The 16,634-nt window shown below is 38.1% G+C and overlaps 1 protein-coding gene across 2 annotated transcripts in view; it reads left to right on the plus strand.

The window, feature by feature from the left end:
• ITPR2 (inositol 1,4,5-trisphosphate receptor type 2) overlaps positions 1-16,634 on the plus strand; it is a 596,562-nt gene that overhangs the window by 292,730 nt on the left and 287,198 nt on the right. For both annotated transcript variants that reach the window (XR_001918100.1, XM_005680737.3), the window contains exons 33-34: positions 1,197-1,325; positions 3,025-3,145. Coding sequence is in view for 1 of the 2 variants with exons in the window: in XM_005680737.3 (XP_005680794.2) it covers positions 1,197-1,325; positions 3,025-3,145 (250 nt within the window). In the remaining variant the exon portion in view is untranslated. The remainder of the gene's footprint in view (positions 1-1,196; positions 1,326-3,024; positions 3,146-16,634) is intronic.

Genomic DNA, 16,634 nt, shown 5'->3' on the forward strand with positions numbered 1-16,634 from the left:
CATTTAATAGATGGGAAAAAAGTGAGATCCCCCGCTTGGAGGGAAAGTGACTTAGCAAAACAAACCCTCTACCCTTTCTTCCTTTTAGTGAAGACTTATTTTCCAAACCAAAGCACTGGGACACACAGTTTGAGAAGGGAGTTTTTCTCTTTGGTGATTTTACTTGTGTGCAGGGTATTAAAGGAATATCTGATTAAATTATATTTCCTTACTCTTTTGATTAATCACCTTATTAAAAAGAATAAATTATGTAAAAATTGGGAACTGTCCAAGAACATATGGAACATCTGGCCACCATACTGACCCATTGTAATCTTGTGACTATTTAAATGTTCTCTCTGCCCAGTCCTTGAGTCTTTTCTCACATCCTATGTTCCCTTGCTCACTTCTTTTTATTTTTTTAACTCCATTTGTTTTTTTCCTACCACCCAACTCTTTCATTTAGTTTCAATTGTGTATCTTAGCTTTTGCAATTTGTCTACTCTAACATGCTTGGAAATTTGCAGTTTGTTTAGCAGGATAACCAACTTTGGCCTCATTTACCCCACATGAAGGTCAGAGCCCGCGGTCTTTGTTGATGTTCCCTTTGCTCCAGAGTCGTCTCTTCTCGCTTAGCCGACTTGGAGAAGAAGGCACGAGCATAGATCCTCTGAGCCTACCAGATAGTCTTTGGATGAACAAGTCAAAATTGCTGGCAAGGGTTTGGCTTTTTCTTATGTTTCTGTTTTCCTCTCCAGGTATTTTCTATGTTCGCATCCTCCCATATGAGCCAGTTATTTGAGGTGAAAGTGTATAGAGATGTGAGCCATCAGTAATCCCCTTCACCTCTTTTTGTACTTATAATGGCTGTTTCCTCTTTATTTTCCTCACATCAAGTGGAAAAGTATTTTCCAGCAAAGTCAGGCTTGAGGATGGAGGGAGAAGGCTGTGTGCAGGAGGAAAGAGAAGCAGATCAGGGAGAAGGGGCGGTGGTCTGTGAAAGAATTCTGGCTCAAAGATGAAATGACAACCAAACTTAAAGGCGAAGCTACTGCTGAATGATAAACTTGGAGTGGATTTTAGGCAGGAATATTTTTATTCAAAGCAACCTTCAAAAGCAGAAGAAATGTTATCAATAACCATTTCAGGACAATTTTTTGAAGGTTCCGATACTGAGTTACAAAGAACACACTGAGTTGTTTGGTGTCTCTTTCCAGGTTTGCAACACAACCACAGACAGGAAGCATGCAGACACCTTTTTGGAGAAGTGTGTTACTGAGTCAATAATGAACATTGTGAGCGGCTTCTTTAATTCACCCTTTTCAGACAACAGTACCAGCCTCCAGGTAACATTACCAAAAAGTAAAAAGCATCCTGTCACACAGAATTTCTGCACCTTATTTGAGTGGAAAAAAATGTAATATGGCCAGAAAGTCCTTTTTCGCCCTTCTAAAGATCAGTCTTCTTTCATAGTATTCACTGTTATACCCCTTTCTGAGTTTCCCAGTCTTTATTTTCAATAAATGAAACTTCAAGCTGAATTCTTTTTGCTCTCTCTAAGCAAAATAGGAACTTTCACAACTGTAGATTGACTGTTTCCCATGTGTCAAAATAAACTGGTATGATTCCTTAAATGGATAGACATTTTAACTCAATAATTCCAATTTAGTAAATCCTGAAAGAATTAGCATGGATTTATATACTAAGATTTTCAGTGAAGTATTTATAATACTTAAAAATTGATGTCAACTTTAAATGTTCACAAGCAGGAAATTAACTACTTTGGTGGCGCAGATGGAAAAGAAAATGCCTGCAGTGTGGGAGACCTAGATGCCATCTATGGTTTGGGAAAATTCCCTGGAAAAGGAAATAGCAACCCACTCCATTATTCTTGTCTGGAGAATTTCATAGACAGAGGAGCCTGGTGGTGTACAGTCCATGGGGTCGCAGAGAGTCAGACACGACTGAGTGACTAACACTTTCACTTTCATTTATAAATACTTAAAATTTGATGTCAACCTCAAATGTCCTCAGGCAGGAGATTAGCTAAATATATTGTGGTTTATCTATAGGTGGCTTATTATATCTCAATTAAAAGTCATGGTTTAAAAGAAAAATTGATGACTAAGGAAAATAATCACAAAGCAATATAAAGTGAAATAGGCCACAAAATTACATTATAGTGTCCTCCAAGTTTGTGTGTATAAAGAATATATGTGCATATATACATAGAAAAACTCAGTAATTACCTAAAAAATGTTGATACTAATTATCTTTATTTGTTAGGATTATTGGTGATTTTCATTTGTTTGGTTGCCAAATATTCTACAGTGATTATATATTGCTCTTATAAAAATGGTATTTCAGTTTTACCTTTTTAGAGAAAACTTTTGGACTGTTAAAATCATGTAAAATTGTTTTTGTAGGTCAAAATTGCTGTCTCCTCTACTTGCTCATCAATGAAACCTAAACATACAATCAATGAAACAAACAAACCCAAAGCACCTGTTCTATTTATGCGTGCTTGATTGTTCAGTTGCATCTGACTCTCTGTGACCCCATGAACTGTGCCCAATAGGCTACTCTGTCGATATAATTTTCCAGGCAAGAATACTGGCTTCAATTCAGTTCAGTCCCTCAGTCACGTCTGACTCTTTGTGACCCCATGAATTGCAGCACGCCAGGCCTCTCTATCCATCACCAACTCCCGGAGTGCCGTTTTCTAATCCATGTTCTGTTTATACTTAGAAATAAACCAGGAATTATAAAAGCATACTTAAATTTATATCATTGGCTTCAAGAAATGTCATATTTGCCAGATTAAGAATATAGGTAAAATAATGAATTTTCTATAGTGTCTAATGTGGTTCTTGTCATGAAATGAGTATATAATAAATATCTGTTGAATGAGATGTTCATTAAATAGCACTGAAACTTAAAAGACAAGATTGTATTTTATTTTGATGGGCCTGTTTTGATAATGGATAGCTATCACATCAGAAGGGTTAATGGTTTGATGACCTGTTTGCCTCATTCTGTTTTCAGACACATCAGCCAGTTTTTATTCAGTTGCTCCAGTCTGCCTTCAGAATTTATAATTGCACCTGGCCAAATCCCTCCCAGAAAGCCTCAGTGGAGTCCTGTATCAGAACTTTGGCTGAAGTAGGTAAGTTTGAGTGTCAGATTTTACTTACTTCACATTATGTAAAAGAAATCAGGCTTTTATCTAATAGGCAGTATAAAGCAGCTTGTGTGACTTCTATAAAGGTGAAGAGCAGAGATGAGCAAACGATTCTGAACATCGCATCCTTTTAGGGAGGAGAGTATAATTATTAAATTTCTTCATTTTAAATATTTTTAAAATACTTATTTTTAAATTATTATATTTCTAACCTTCAATTAATATTTTGTGCTTTAATATAGCTCAGTAGAATATTACACAAATGAGTCTGTTTTGTTATCTGAGATTTTATTATGGAATTGCCTGTTAAGTAGCCTATTATATTAATATCTGCAGGAGGACTTCTTGAGGGTTTTCTAGTTTTCTAATTTTGTGTGAAATCTATTCATATTTATTTGAGCCTCTATTATCCATAGGAGGCTTTAGAAATTACAGATAAAATGGAATGACAGAGAATAACACTTAAGGGAAGGTTAGTGTATTCTAGAAAGTATTTTTCAGAGTTCTCTCCTGTTTTTTTTTTTTTTGAAGTAAATTTGGACTGTTCTAGTTGGCAGAAAGGAGGAGGGAAAAGAAATATAGACTGGACTGGACTTCAGAAAACAAACAGGAGCTGAATCATTCGTCTCAGCTGATGGTGGTTCTGCAGGCATTGCAGGCATTGGAAAGGGCAGCTTATCGTGTGTTTCATTATTGTGATCATCATCACTGCTGACATTTGTCAGCATATACCGTTTGCCATGCTAAGCAATTTACATGTAGTATCTCATTTAATCCTTAGATAGGCTCATCGCTTATTTACATTTTACAGCTGGGGAAACAGAATTATCTAGATCAGTTAACTTGGCCAGGGTTTCAGTATGTGCTTAGTAAATATTTGATAAATGAATAAATGGTTTAACTAATTAATGACCACTTGAAATATTTTAGTCTCTTCTCCTCTTGTGCAATTTGGTTTAAGTAATTTAATATTGACAAAATATAATGATGGCCCACCCAATTTTAATTTGAATACATTCAAAAGGAGTTATAAGCTAAAAGGATCAATTGAAAATTATTAGAAATAAGAGATGAATGGAGAAGGCAATGGCATCCTACTCCAGTACTCTTGCCTGGAAAATCCCATGGGCGGAGGAGCCTGGTGGGTTGCAGTCCATGGGGTCGTGAGTGAAGAGTTGGACACGACTGAGCGACTTCACTTTCACTTCTCACTTTCATGCATGGAGAAGGAAATGGCAACCCACTCCAGTATTCTTGCCTGGAGAATCCCAGGGACGGCGGAGCCTGGTAGGCTGCCGTCTATGGGGTCTCACGGAGTTGGACACGACTGAAGCGACTTAGTAGCAGCAGCAGCAGAGAACTAGGTGATTGTAAATTGTAAATAAGTATTAAACTTGGCAGATCTTCTATATATCCCAAAGAGAGAATACATTTGAAAAACTATGTCACAACAATAAAAATATTTTAGGCAAAATAAGAAACGTAAGAGTAAAATTATATTGCTGTTTTGAAGGATATAAAAGATTTTAATAAATGATTTGTTTGAATTTTTAATAAATGATTTTAACTTAATTTATAATTTAGCAAATGGATTTTATTTAAATTTAATCAATGGATTTATTTAAATTATGTTAAATTTATAAGATTTAATAAATAAATTGGAGAAGGAAATGGCAACCCACTCCAGTACTATTGCCTGGAAAATCCCATGTATGAAGGAGCCTGGTAGGCTACAGTCCATGGGGTCACAAAGAGTCGGACATGACTGAGCGACTTCATTTTTTTTTTTTTTCCAATAAATAAATACTGTTTTGGGATTATAAAATTCAACTTGTAAGGATGTCAGTTCTCCACAGTTAGTAATTTTACTGCCTTCAAACAGGACTCCTTCTTTGCATACACTCTCTACCCCCTCCACTTGGGCCTAGACACCCCATGCAGGGCCACAGCCACAAGGCTGTGTCCTCTGACAGCCTGGCCTCTGCCTCCTTCTTGTGGAAGCTTCCTCCTCACATCCCACTGGTTGCACACAGCCCCCATCAGGCTATTGCTCTCTTGCCCGGTGGCCTCTGACTCTGTGCTGGGTCTCTCGTTAGCATGGATACCCTTATTATCTTTGTCACCATGCCAGGCTGCCCACCAGTGTGGACAGCTTCCTTACCAAAGTCTGATTCTCCATTCCAGGGCGCCTGCTAGGCACATGCCTTCCACTCCTTTCTGGGTGTGAACACTCTGGACCACCTCAGCCGCTAATGCATCCTTACCCAGTGTTGGCACTTAACTTTGCTCTGCTCTGCCTCCGGGTTTTAAGGTAGAATGTGTGTGAAAGTAGCTCAGTTGTGTCTGACTCTTTGCAGCCCCATGGACTATACAGTCCAAAGAATTTTCCAGGCCTGAATACTGGAGTGGATAGCCTTTCCCCTCTCTAGGGGATCTTCCAAACCCAGGGATCGAACCCAGGTCTCCCACACTGCAGGCAGATTCTTTACCAGCTGAGCCACAAGGGAACCCCTAGGAGAGAATTGTTCAAGAAGAGAAGGAAGAGGCCATCATGAAAGTGAAAGGGTTAGTCTTATCAGTCATGTCCGACTCTTTGTGACCCCATGGACTGTAACTTGCCAGGCTTCTCTGTCCCTGGAATTCTCCAGGCAAGAATACTGGAGTGGGTTGTCATTCCCTTCTCCAGGGGATCTTCTTGATTCAGGGATCAAACCCAAGTCCTCTTGCATTGTAGGTGATCCTTTACCATCTGAGCCACAGTGAAGCCCAGGCTATCCCACCTACTGTCAAAAATAAAGAACACAAAAGAGAACTTAAATTTCATTTTGAAAAGATGCATATAGCAAAGTGTCCAACAAGATATAAATAAAGTAAAAACCTTTACAAGACCTTGCATCACAAATATACAGACACCATTAACCAGTCTTTCTTACTGACAATAAATTATTAATAAATTTTTTAAAAAAGATATAAATAAAGTATTAACACAGGTTATTGCTTGGGGGTAGAATGGTTCTATTGTCCATGCTTTCCTGTAACTTATGAGTTTTTAATACTAGATCTCAAGTTGTAATACAGCAATATTAAAAGCATTTTCATTTTGACCCAGTCAGCTGGGAAATATACTAACCATCAAAAGATAATCAGTTCTGATGAGATGGGTGAAACTGGAGCCAATTATACAGAGTGAAGTAAGCCAGAAAGAAAAACACCAATACAGTATACTAACACATATATATGGAATTTAGGAAGATGGCAATGACGACCCTGTATGCAAGTCAGGAAAAAAGACACAGATGTGTATACCAGACTTTTGGACTCAGAGGGAGAGGGAGAGGGTGGGATGATTTGGGAGAATGGGAATTCTAACATGTATACTGTCATGTAGGAATTGAATCGCCAGTCCATGTCTGACGTAGGGTGCAGCTTGCTTGGGGCTGGTGCATGGGGATGACCCAGAGAGATGTTGTGGGGAGGGAGGTGGGAGGGGGGTTCATGTTTGGGAACGCATGTAAGAATTAAAGATTTTAAAATTAAAAAAAAAAAAAGATAATCTAAAGGAAAAGCAAAAAAATATGATGATTTGCTTTTACAAAGGAATTTTTTTTTGCATTGTCTTTGCTGTCAAGTATGTTTCTGTATTTTACATTTTAAGGCAGTCTCCCTTCTTCCTCCTCATCTTGCTGCTTCTTCTCTCCCCTTTCCTCTTTCTCCTCCCCACCTTTTTTTTTCACTTCCTTTTTGTCTCCTCCTCTTCTTCCCTAAGCGTTTGTATTCAGCAAATACAATTGGGGGAAACATGGGGCATGGAGGGTATGCTGTTCATACCACTTACAAATTGAGAGATGAAGAGCTCTGAGCCACAAGTGAGATGCCATGCTGTATTTTCCATCTGAGCTGCAATTCCAGTGTTGTTCCCCGTGTAGTCAGGCCAGTTCTTGCAGAGCAGGGTGGCACAACTTTGGAAGTTTAAAACAGTCACTGAAACTCTATCAGTCTAACAATAGAATTTATTTCTATGTTACAGGACTTCATTTTCTACCGTTTCCTTTACTCTTTATGATTTAACAGGAAATTTTAGTCTCTTTTTGTATGCTATAGAGACACATGTGAAAGGAAGTGCAAAAAATATCTTAAGTCAATAATCAAAGTAGGTTTGGAAGAATGCTTTGGTATAAAGTCTCAGTTTTATCTTTGTGTGAAAGCATGTTTTTTAAATTGAAATATACGTGATTTGCATTGTTTCAGGTGCCCAGCCAAGTGGTTCAGTTGTGCATGCATTTGTGCGTGCGTGTGCACACACAGACACATTTTTCCAGGTTCTTTTCCATTATAGGTTATTGCAATTTATTGAATATAGTTCCTTGTGCTATATAGTAGAATCTTGTTGGCTATCTATTAAGGTTTTATGTGCAGTAGTGTGTATATGTTAATCCCAGACTCCTAGTTTATCACTCCCCTTGCCCCCTGCCACTTTTTCCCTTTATAACCATTAATTTGTTTTCTTTTTTAAAGAAATATATTTTAAATATATTTAAATATATTATCTTTATTTATTTTTTAAAATTTATTTGTTTTAATTGGAGGCTGATTACTTTACAGTATTGTAGTGGCTTTTGCCATACATTGACATGAATCAGCCATGAGTGTACATGTGTCCCCTTGTCCCAAACCTTCCCCCCAACCACCCCACATCCTCTGGATTGTCCCAGTGTACCAGCTTTGAGTGCCCTGTTTCATGCTTTGAAGTTAGACTGGTCATCTGTTTCATATATAGTAATATACATGTTTCAGGGTTATTCTCTCAAATCATCCGACCCTCAGCTTCTCCCACAGAGTCCAGAAGTCTGTTCTTCTTGCATCCCTGGGATAAAGCCCACTTGGTCATGATGTATAATCTTTTTAACATGTTGTTGGATTCTGTTTGCTAGAATTTTGTTGAGGATGAACATACATCTATGTTCATCAGTGATAATTGGCCTGCAGTTTTCTTTTTTGTTGCACGTTTGTCTGGTTTTGGTATTAGGGTGATGGTGGCCTCATAGAATGAGTTTGGGAGTTTACTTTCCTTTGCAGTTTTTTGGAAGAGTTTGAATAGGATAGGTGTTGCTGCTGCTGCTGCGTCGTTTCAGTCGTGTCTAACTCTGTGCAACCCCATAGATGGCAGCCCACCAGGCTCCTCTGTTCCTGGGATTCTCCAGGCAAGAACATTGGAGTGGGTTGTCATTTCCTTCTCCAATGCATGAAAGTGAAAAGTGAAAGTGAAGTCATTTAGTCATGTCCGACTCATAGCAACCCCATGGACTGCAGCCCACCAGGCTCCTCCATCCACGGGATTTTCCAGGCAAGGGTACTGGAGTGGGGTGCCATTGCCTTCTCCAGGATAGGTGTTAGCTCTTCTCTAAATTTTTGGTAGAATTCACTTGTGAAGCCATCTGGTCCTAGATTTTTGTTTGTTGGAAGATTTTTGATTACAGTTTCGATTTCCATGCTTGTGATGGGTCTGTTAAGATTTTCTATTTCTTCCTGGTTCAGTTTTGGAAGGTTATACTTTCCTAAGAATTCATCCATTTCTTCCAAGTTGTCCATTTTATTGGCATATAGTTGCTGATAGTAGTGTCTTATAATCCTTTGTATTTCTGTGTCGTTATTTCTCCATTTTCATTTCTAATTTTATTGATTTGATTCTTCTCCCTTTTTTCTTGATGAATCTGGCTAATGGTTTGCCTATTTTATAATCTCAAAGAACCAGCTTTTAGTTTTGTTTATTTTGCTATAGTCTCCTTTGTTTCTTTTTCATTTATTTATGCTCTGATTTTTATGATTTCTTTCCTTCTACTAACTTTGGGATTCTTAATTTCTTCTTTTTCTAATTGCTTTAGGTGTAAGGTTAGGTTATTTATTTGATGTTTTTCTCGTTTCTTGAGGTAAGCTTGTATTGCTGTGATCCTTCCTCTTACCACTGCTCTTGCTGAATTGAATCCCATAGGTTTTGGGTTGTGTTTTCATTTTCATTTGTTTCTATGCATACTTTGATTTCCTTTTTGATTTCTTCTGTGATCTGTTGAGAGAACCATTAATTTTTTTTCTGTGTCTGTGAGTCTGTTTCTGTTTTGTTAAGAAGTTCATTTACATCATTTTCTAGAATTTCACTTATAAGTGATATCATATGATATTTGTTTTTCCCTGTCTGACTCACTTCACTTAGTATGATAATCTCTAGGTCCATACATCCATGGTGCTGCAAATGGCAAGCATATTTCCTTCCAGTTCCTCATTTGTTGTTTCCAACTGAACAGTCTGCATTTGTCCCCCTCTCCTACTACATAATGGCCTAGTTTGACCCCTCTTTACTTCCTTTCTGGACCACATAGGCATGCTGTGTTCTTTCCTCACTTAAAAAAAAAAAAGCTACCAGAATAATCTTGATGTGAAATTCTGTTGTTTTAAAAACATCAACAACAAAGTCCTCAGCCTTCAGCAGCATCCCTTTGTCCAATAAGCTAGGATGGATTCCTCATTGCACATTTGTGGCCTTGCCAGCACAGCCCTGCCTCCTCTTTTGACTAGTTGCTCACTGCTTCTCACCCCCTCACAGAGAACTGGATATTCTGCCCCAGATATTGCTCACATAATAAGTCTCTTTTTCTCTCCAGTTTCCACCATTGCCATTTGTCAGTATCTTTTCCATTACTAGAAAACTTTTATTGTTCAAATTTCTCCATTAAAGCCATTTCTGACTTACAGGTCCAGATCTGAACTCATCCCCATTTGACCATTTATACTTTTCTTACATCTTAACTTTATCCTATCTTACACCATCGCTAAGTATTAATCTACTAGATTTTGAGGGACAACGACTATGAAATGTCTGTGAAAAATATGTTAATAAAAGGTATTGTCTAAGATGAAAAAGTGAAAAGCAAATTCTGCTTTGTGATGGGTTTTTGTTGTTCAGTTACCAAGTCATGTCCAACTCAGTGCAACCCCATGGACTACAGGGAAGCATGCCAGGCTTCCCTGTCCTTCATTGTTTCCTGGAGTTTCCACAAACTCACATCCATTGAGTTGGTGATGCCATCCAACCATCTCATCCTCTTTCATCCTCTTCTCCTCCTGCCTTCCTGATGCTCTTTCCCAGCATCAGGGTCTTTTCCAATGAGTAATGGATCGACCACATCTTTTTTTTGTTTGTTTATTGGTGGATATGCTTCATGGAAAAACACATCATCAAAATGAAAGCATTCAGAAGTGAGCATCTGTGGTTGTAAAGGGATCTAAACCTCCCTTACTTATGTAGTGATGTTGCATGAAGGGGGACCACTTCCAGGGCCTGAAACTGGGCTCTTGTCTAACACTTGGAAATGAATTGTCCAAGGAGACACATGTGCTGACAAAGCAAGAGATTTTATTGGGAAAGGGCGCCCAGGTGGAGAGCAGTAGGGCAAGGGAAACCAGAAGACCTGCTCTGCCATGTGGCTCCTGGCTTGCAGTTTTATGGTGATGGGATTAGTTTCCACGTTGTCTTTAGCCAATTATTCTGACTCAGAATCCTTGCTGGTGGTGCACGCCTTGTTCAGCCAAGATGGATGCCAGTGAAAAGGATGCTGGAAGGTGGTTGGACATGCAGCGTCTCTTTTTGACCTTTCCCAAACTCTTCCGGTTGGTAGTGGCTTATTAGTTCCATGTTTCTTACCAGGACCTCCTGTTATAAAACAACTCATGCAAATGGTTACTATGGTGCCTGGCCAGGATGGGTGGTTTCAGTCAGTGTGCTTCCTCTAACAGTGTTTGAAAACATTTGAAAAAATTTAGACAAATAAAAAAGAAGTCTTATCTTCCAACATTTGAAGGTGTGAATGGATTTCCTTTACAGGTTCCCAGGAATAGGATTGTAATTAATATATGGCAACTGAAAGAGGCAGATTAAAAAAAAAATTTTTATTTTGACCATGCCACACAACTTACGGGATCTCAGTTCCCTGACCAGGGATTGAACCTTGGCAGTGGAAGCATCGAGTCCTAACCATTAGACTGCCAGGAAACTCCCTAGGAGGCAGATTTTTGTCCCACTTCAAAGAGTAACTATTTACAGTTAGTGCATTTTTAAAACCTTAGGCGTCACATGTGACTCTTCCCTTTTGTTCACTTCTGTTAAATACAATAGCAAGTTCTACTGGTTCCACTTCCAAAATCCATCATTTTTTTTGTTCTCTTGTCAGACAGTCTTTTCAAATGCACTATGATATGACATGGATTATAGAAGAATCTCATTACTGAATACCCTACCTCTACCCCAATCTTGCTACAATCCATTTTCTATATAGTAGTTATAGTGATCTTAAAATGTAAATCAAATCATATCAGTCATTTATGTAAAACTTTCCATTGCACTAAAAATTCCTATTCCTTGTCATGACCTAGAAAGACCTTCATCATCTGAGTTTCATCTGCTACTACTTTCTCTCATTTCCCTATCCCCATCTCTGATCCACCCACCTTGGCCTACATTCCGTTTCTCATCTGTAAACCTTTTTCTCATCCCAGGGCTTTTGCATGTACTATTCCTGTTATTTGAATCCTTCTCTCCCATATGATGACATGTTCAAATGTTAAATGCTCAGTGAAGTGTCCCAGATATAGTTTTCCATATGTAGTTTTCCAGCTTCTTCCTACCCGTTGTCCTGTCTGTTTTATTTTCGTCTTAGCCCTTACCACTGTTTGAAAGCACCTTGTTTGTTTACCTCTTTGTTGTCTGCTTCTCCCTTTAGAATATAAACTACAAAATCAGAGATTTTGCTTTATTCACTGATTACTTCTGCTTTAAAGTGTCTTTTTCTGACATAGCTGGTTTTTGCATGTTGTTGACTGACAATAATCCCTGAGCTAGGTATTTTTGCAGAGGGTGAACTTTAGGCATAGAAAGGTTAAATAACTTACCCGATTAATAAGTCGAGCTGGATTTGAAATCCAGGTTTCTCTGAGTATGAAGTTGATGCTGTACCAGGTTGCTCCAGAGCCCTTTCTTAGAAAGCCCCAGCATATAAACTAGGACTATGGCAGTTTGGCTCACCAGGTAGGGATCTGTCTGACGTGTTACAACTCAGGTGCAAAGTCATTTTTGTGTTTCAACTCCTTTTTAAGAATACAAAGAGGCATTTATTACAATTGAAATATGTATGAATTTATATTAAAGAAAACAGTGAATATATGTATTTAAGAAAAATGTTACAAAGTCAAAGAGAATACTTAATTTTTATAAAGCAAAATTTCAGTGCATTTACAAACTGGTAAACACATTCTTATAAAGGCAGATAATTTTTATATTGTCTATTCTAGTTATATTTACATAACATTTTGTCATTTGTAAAGTGCTCTCAAGTATATTGGCTGAACTCATCTATCATCAAAAATATTTCATTCTCTTTCACATTTATACATTAGATACAAAAGGTAGTAAAACCAGCAAAAGCATTTACTAGGTCAGAACTTACCTTACTGGGAGTGGGGAGCATTGATTAGTGTTATTGCATGTATGAAGTGAAGTGAAGTCGCTCAGTCGTGTCCTACTCTTTGCGACCCCATGGACTGTAGCATACCGGGCTCCTCTGTCCATGGGATTCTCCAGGCAAGAATACTGGACTAGGTTGCCATTTCCTTCTCCAGGGGAACTTCCTGACCCAGGGATCGAACCCGGGTCTCTCGCATTGGAGGCAGACGCTTTAACCTCTGAGCCACCATATGATCAGTAACTCAGTTGTGTCTGACTCTTTGTGACCCCATGAACTGTAACCCACCAGGTTCCTCTGTCTATGAGATTTCCCAAGCAAGAATACTGGAGTGGGTTGCCATTTCTTTCCCCAGGGGATCTTCCTGATCCAGGGATCAAACCTGCGTCTCCTGCGGCTCCTGCATTGGCAGGCAGATTCTTTACCACTGAGCCACCTGGGAAGCCTTGTTATTAGTGTTAGACAGTGTGGTAAACCCTGTGATGTGGACATAATCCGTAGGCCCATTTTAAAGATGGGGTCATGAGGTTTGCAAGGTTAGGTAGCTAGTTTGGTCACACAGGCAGGTGTGAACCCCTTCTAAACTGACATACTAGCAGGCATTTGTGATGCTCTGCTATCAGAAATCAGTTTAAATAACATTGTAGTATACCTTCAAAGTACAAAATATTGATCAGGATGTTAAGTTCATTAGTCAGTTACTGTTCTTCAATTTATTCATTTGTATAAAATACAATAGCACATGTTAGAAGTACTTTGAGAAAAAGCATCCAAGGATTACTCCCATTTTATTTCATGTAAAAAAAGAATTTTGTTCCATAACCTTCAAATGATTTGAGGGGATTAATATTGGGTACTTTGTTAAAAACATAATCATTTTTCCAAATGGAAATTTTGCAAAATATCTGTTACAAATGGTTTGAATAATGAACATCAATCTTCAAGCCAGTTGTGCCCCCAAATTTGAATGTGTGTAAAACATTAACCCTTTGAGAAGAGAAATTCAATCTCTCTTAAATCAGTGTGTCTATTTTCATCTCTCTAGATGTTATGACTGATTGTATAAAGCATTTTACATATTGTATCTCTATAATTATGGTTTTAAAGTAATAATGGAAATTTTAAAACTCCATTATTACTTAAAAAATTAAATCTGAAGGAGAAGCTAGGACAAATTTTATAAACTTTTTCATGTATTTATTAATTCAGCTATTGATAATGAGCCCTCATTATCTGAAAAACATTACTCTAGTTTTAGGGATATACAGTCTGGGAAACCATATTTCTTGCCCTCAGTGAATATCTAGTACATTGAGGGTAAATGTAACATGTACAGAAATCACAAAGCAGAATAAAACTAGATAAGTGGGATGGGGTAGAGTAGGAGGGAGGCACAAAAGGGAGATGATACCTGTCTACATAGGGCTTCCCTGGTGGCTCAGAGGTTAAAGCATCTGCCTGCAATGTGGGAGACCTGGGTTCGATCCCTGGGTCAGGAAGATCCCCTGGAGAAGGAAATGGCAACCCACTCCAGTATTCTTGCCTGGAGAATCCCATGGACAGAGGAGCCTGGTGGGCTACAGTCCATGGGGTCGCAAAGAGTTGGACACGATTGAGTGACTTCACTTTCACTTTCACTTTCACCTGTCTATAGCTGATTTATTTCCTTGTACAGCAGAAACTAATGCAACATTGTAAAGCAATCATACTTCAGTAAAAAACAAAGCTAAGTGCTTTATCTGTTACAACGTTCAAGAATCTGACACTGTGGCTAGAGCATGGTAGATCGATGAATATTTATTATATGAATAAAATACCTGAGTGAATACAAATGAATGAATATTCTACTCTTGTCATTGACTGCATAATATCCTATTGTGTGCTTACATTCTAATTTATTTAACCCCATTATTATTTATATTGTTTCTAATCATTTTGCTCATGAGGAAGAATAAAAGAAATACCTAGGGGTAGAATTTCTGGATATTATACTTTTGACAGATACAGTAGTCTGTCGAGATTACTCAATTTATATGCCACAAACAATGCAGGAGATAATTTATCTCCTTGATAATATGGTATGTTATTGGATTCTTAGATCTTTGCAAATCTTTTAAGTAAAAGTATCCATATAGATTTAATTTGTGTCTCTCTTCTTACAAATAAGGGGGAAAAAAAAAAACCTTTCCATATGATTGAGTCATTGGTATTTCCTTTTCTGTGAACTGTCACTTTTTTATTTACCTTTTGTAAAGTTTTTTTTTTCCCTGATAGTCTGCATAGCCCTTTATCTATTAATAAAATGAGCTCTTTGCCTGTAAGTAGCCAATATTTTTTTCTCAGTTTTTCATTTGTCATTTGAATTTTTTTTTGGCATGTATAAATTATTTTCTTTTTTTAAAAAATTTTAATTGGAGGCTAATTACTTTATAATATTGTGGTGGTTTTTGCCATACATTCACATGAATCAGCCATGGGTGTACATGTGTTCCCCATCCTGAACCCCCCTACCACCTCACTCACCATCCCATCCCTCAGGGTCATCCCAGTGCTCCAGCGCTGAGCACCCTGTCTCATGCATCGAATCGGGACTGGTGATCTATTTCACATATGGTAATATACATGTTTCAGTGCTATTCTCTCAAATTATCCCCCTCTCGCCTTCTCCCACAGAGTCCAAAAGTCTGTTCTTTATATCCATGTCTCTTTTGCAGTCTTGCATATAGGGTCATCATTACCATGTTTCTAAATTCCATATATATGTGGTACTATACTGTACTGGTGTTTTTTTTCTGACTTACTTCACTCTGTATAATAGGCTCCAGTTTCATCCACCTCATTAGAACTGATTCTAAAACATTCTTTCTAATAGCTGAGTAATATTCCATTATATATAGGTACCACAGCTTTCTTATCCATTTGTTTGCTCATGTACATCTAGGCTGCTTCCATGTCCCGGCTATTGTAAACAGTGCTGCGATGAATGTTAGGGTACACGTGTCTCTTTCAATTCCAGTTTCCTCAGTGTGTATGCCCAGCAGTAGGATTGCTGGGTCATATGGCAGTTCTATTTCCAGTTTTTTAAGGAATCTCCACACTGTTCTCCATAGTGGCTGTACTAGTTTGCATTCCCACCAGCAGTGTAAGTGAAAGTGAAAGTGAAGTCGCTCAGTCGTGTCTGACTCTTTGCGACCCATGGACTGTAGCCCACCAAGTTCCTCCATCCGTGGGATTCTCCAGGCAAGAATACTGGAGTGGGTTGCCTTTTCCTTCTCCAACAGTGTAAGAGGGTTCCCTTTTCTCCATACCCTCTCCAGCATTTATTGTTTATAGACTTTTTGATAGCAGCCTTCCTGACCAGCGTGAGATGGCACCTCATTTTGGTTTTGATTTGCATTTCTCTGATAATGAGTGATGTTTAACATATTTTCATGTGTTTGTTAGCCATCTGTATGTCTTCTTTGAAGAAATCTCTGTTTAGTTGTTTGGGCCATTTTTTGATTGGGTCATTTATTTTTCTGGAATTGAGTTTCATGAGCTGCTTGTATATTTTTGAGATTAATTCTTTATCAGTTGCTTCATTTGCTATTATTTTCTCCCATTCAGAAGGCTGTCTTTTCACCTTGCTTAGAGTTTCCTTTGTTGTGCAAAAGCTTTTAAGTTGAATTAGGTCCCATTTGTTTATTTTTGCTTTTATTTCCGTTACTCTGGGACATGGGTCATAGAGGATCCTGCTGTGCAGGATGAGAGTGTTTTATCTATGTGTTCCTCTAGGACTTTCATAGTTTCTGGTCTTATGTTTAGATCTTTAATCCATTTTGAGTTTATTTTTGTGTATGGTGTTAGAAAGTGTTCTAGTTTCATTCTTTTACAAGTGGTTGACCAGTTTTCCCAGCACCACTTGTTAAGGAGATTGTCTTTTCTCCATTGTATATTCTTGCCTCCTTTGTCAAAGATAAGGTGTC

This window comes from Capra hircus, chromosome 5, assembly GCF_001704415.2.
Source record: "Capra hircus breed San Clemente chromosome 5, ASM170441v1, whole genome shotgun sequence".
Classification (NCBI taxonomy): Eukaryota; Metazoa; Chordata; class Mammalia; order Artiodactyla; family Bovidae; genus Capra; species Capra hircus.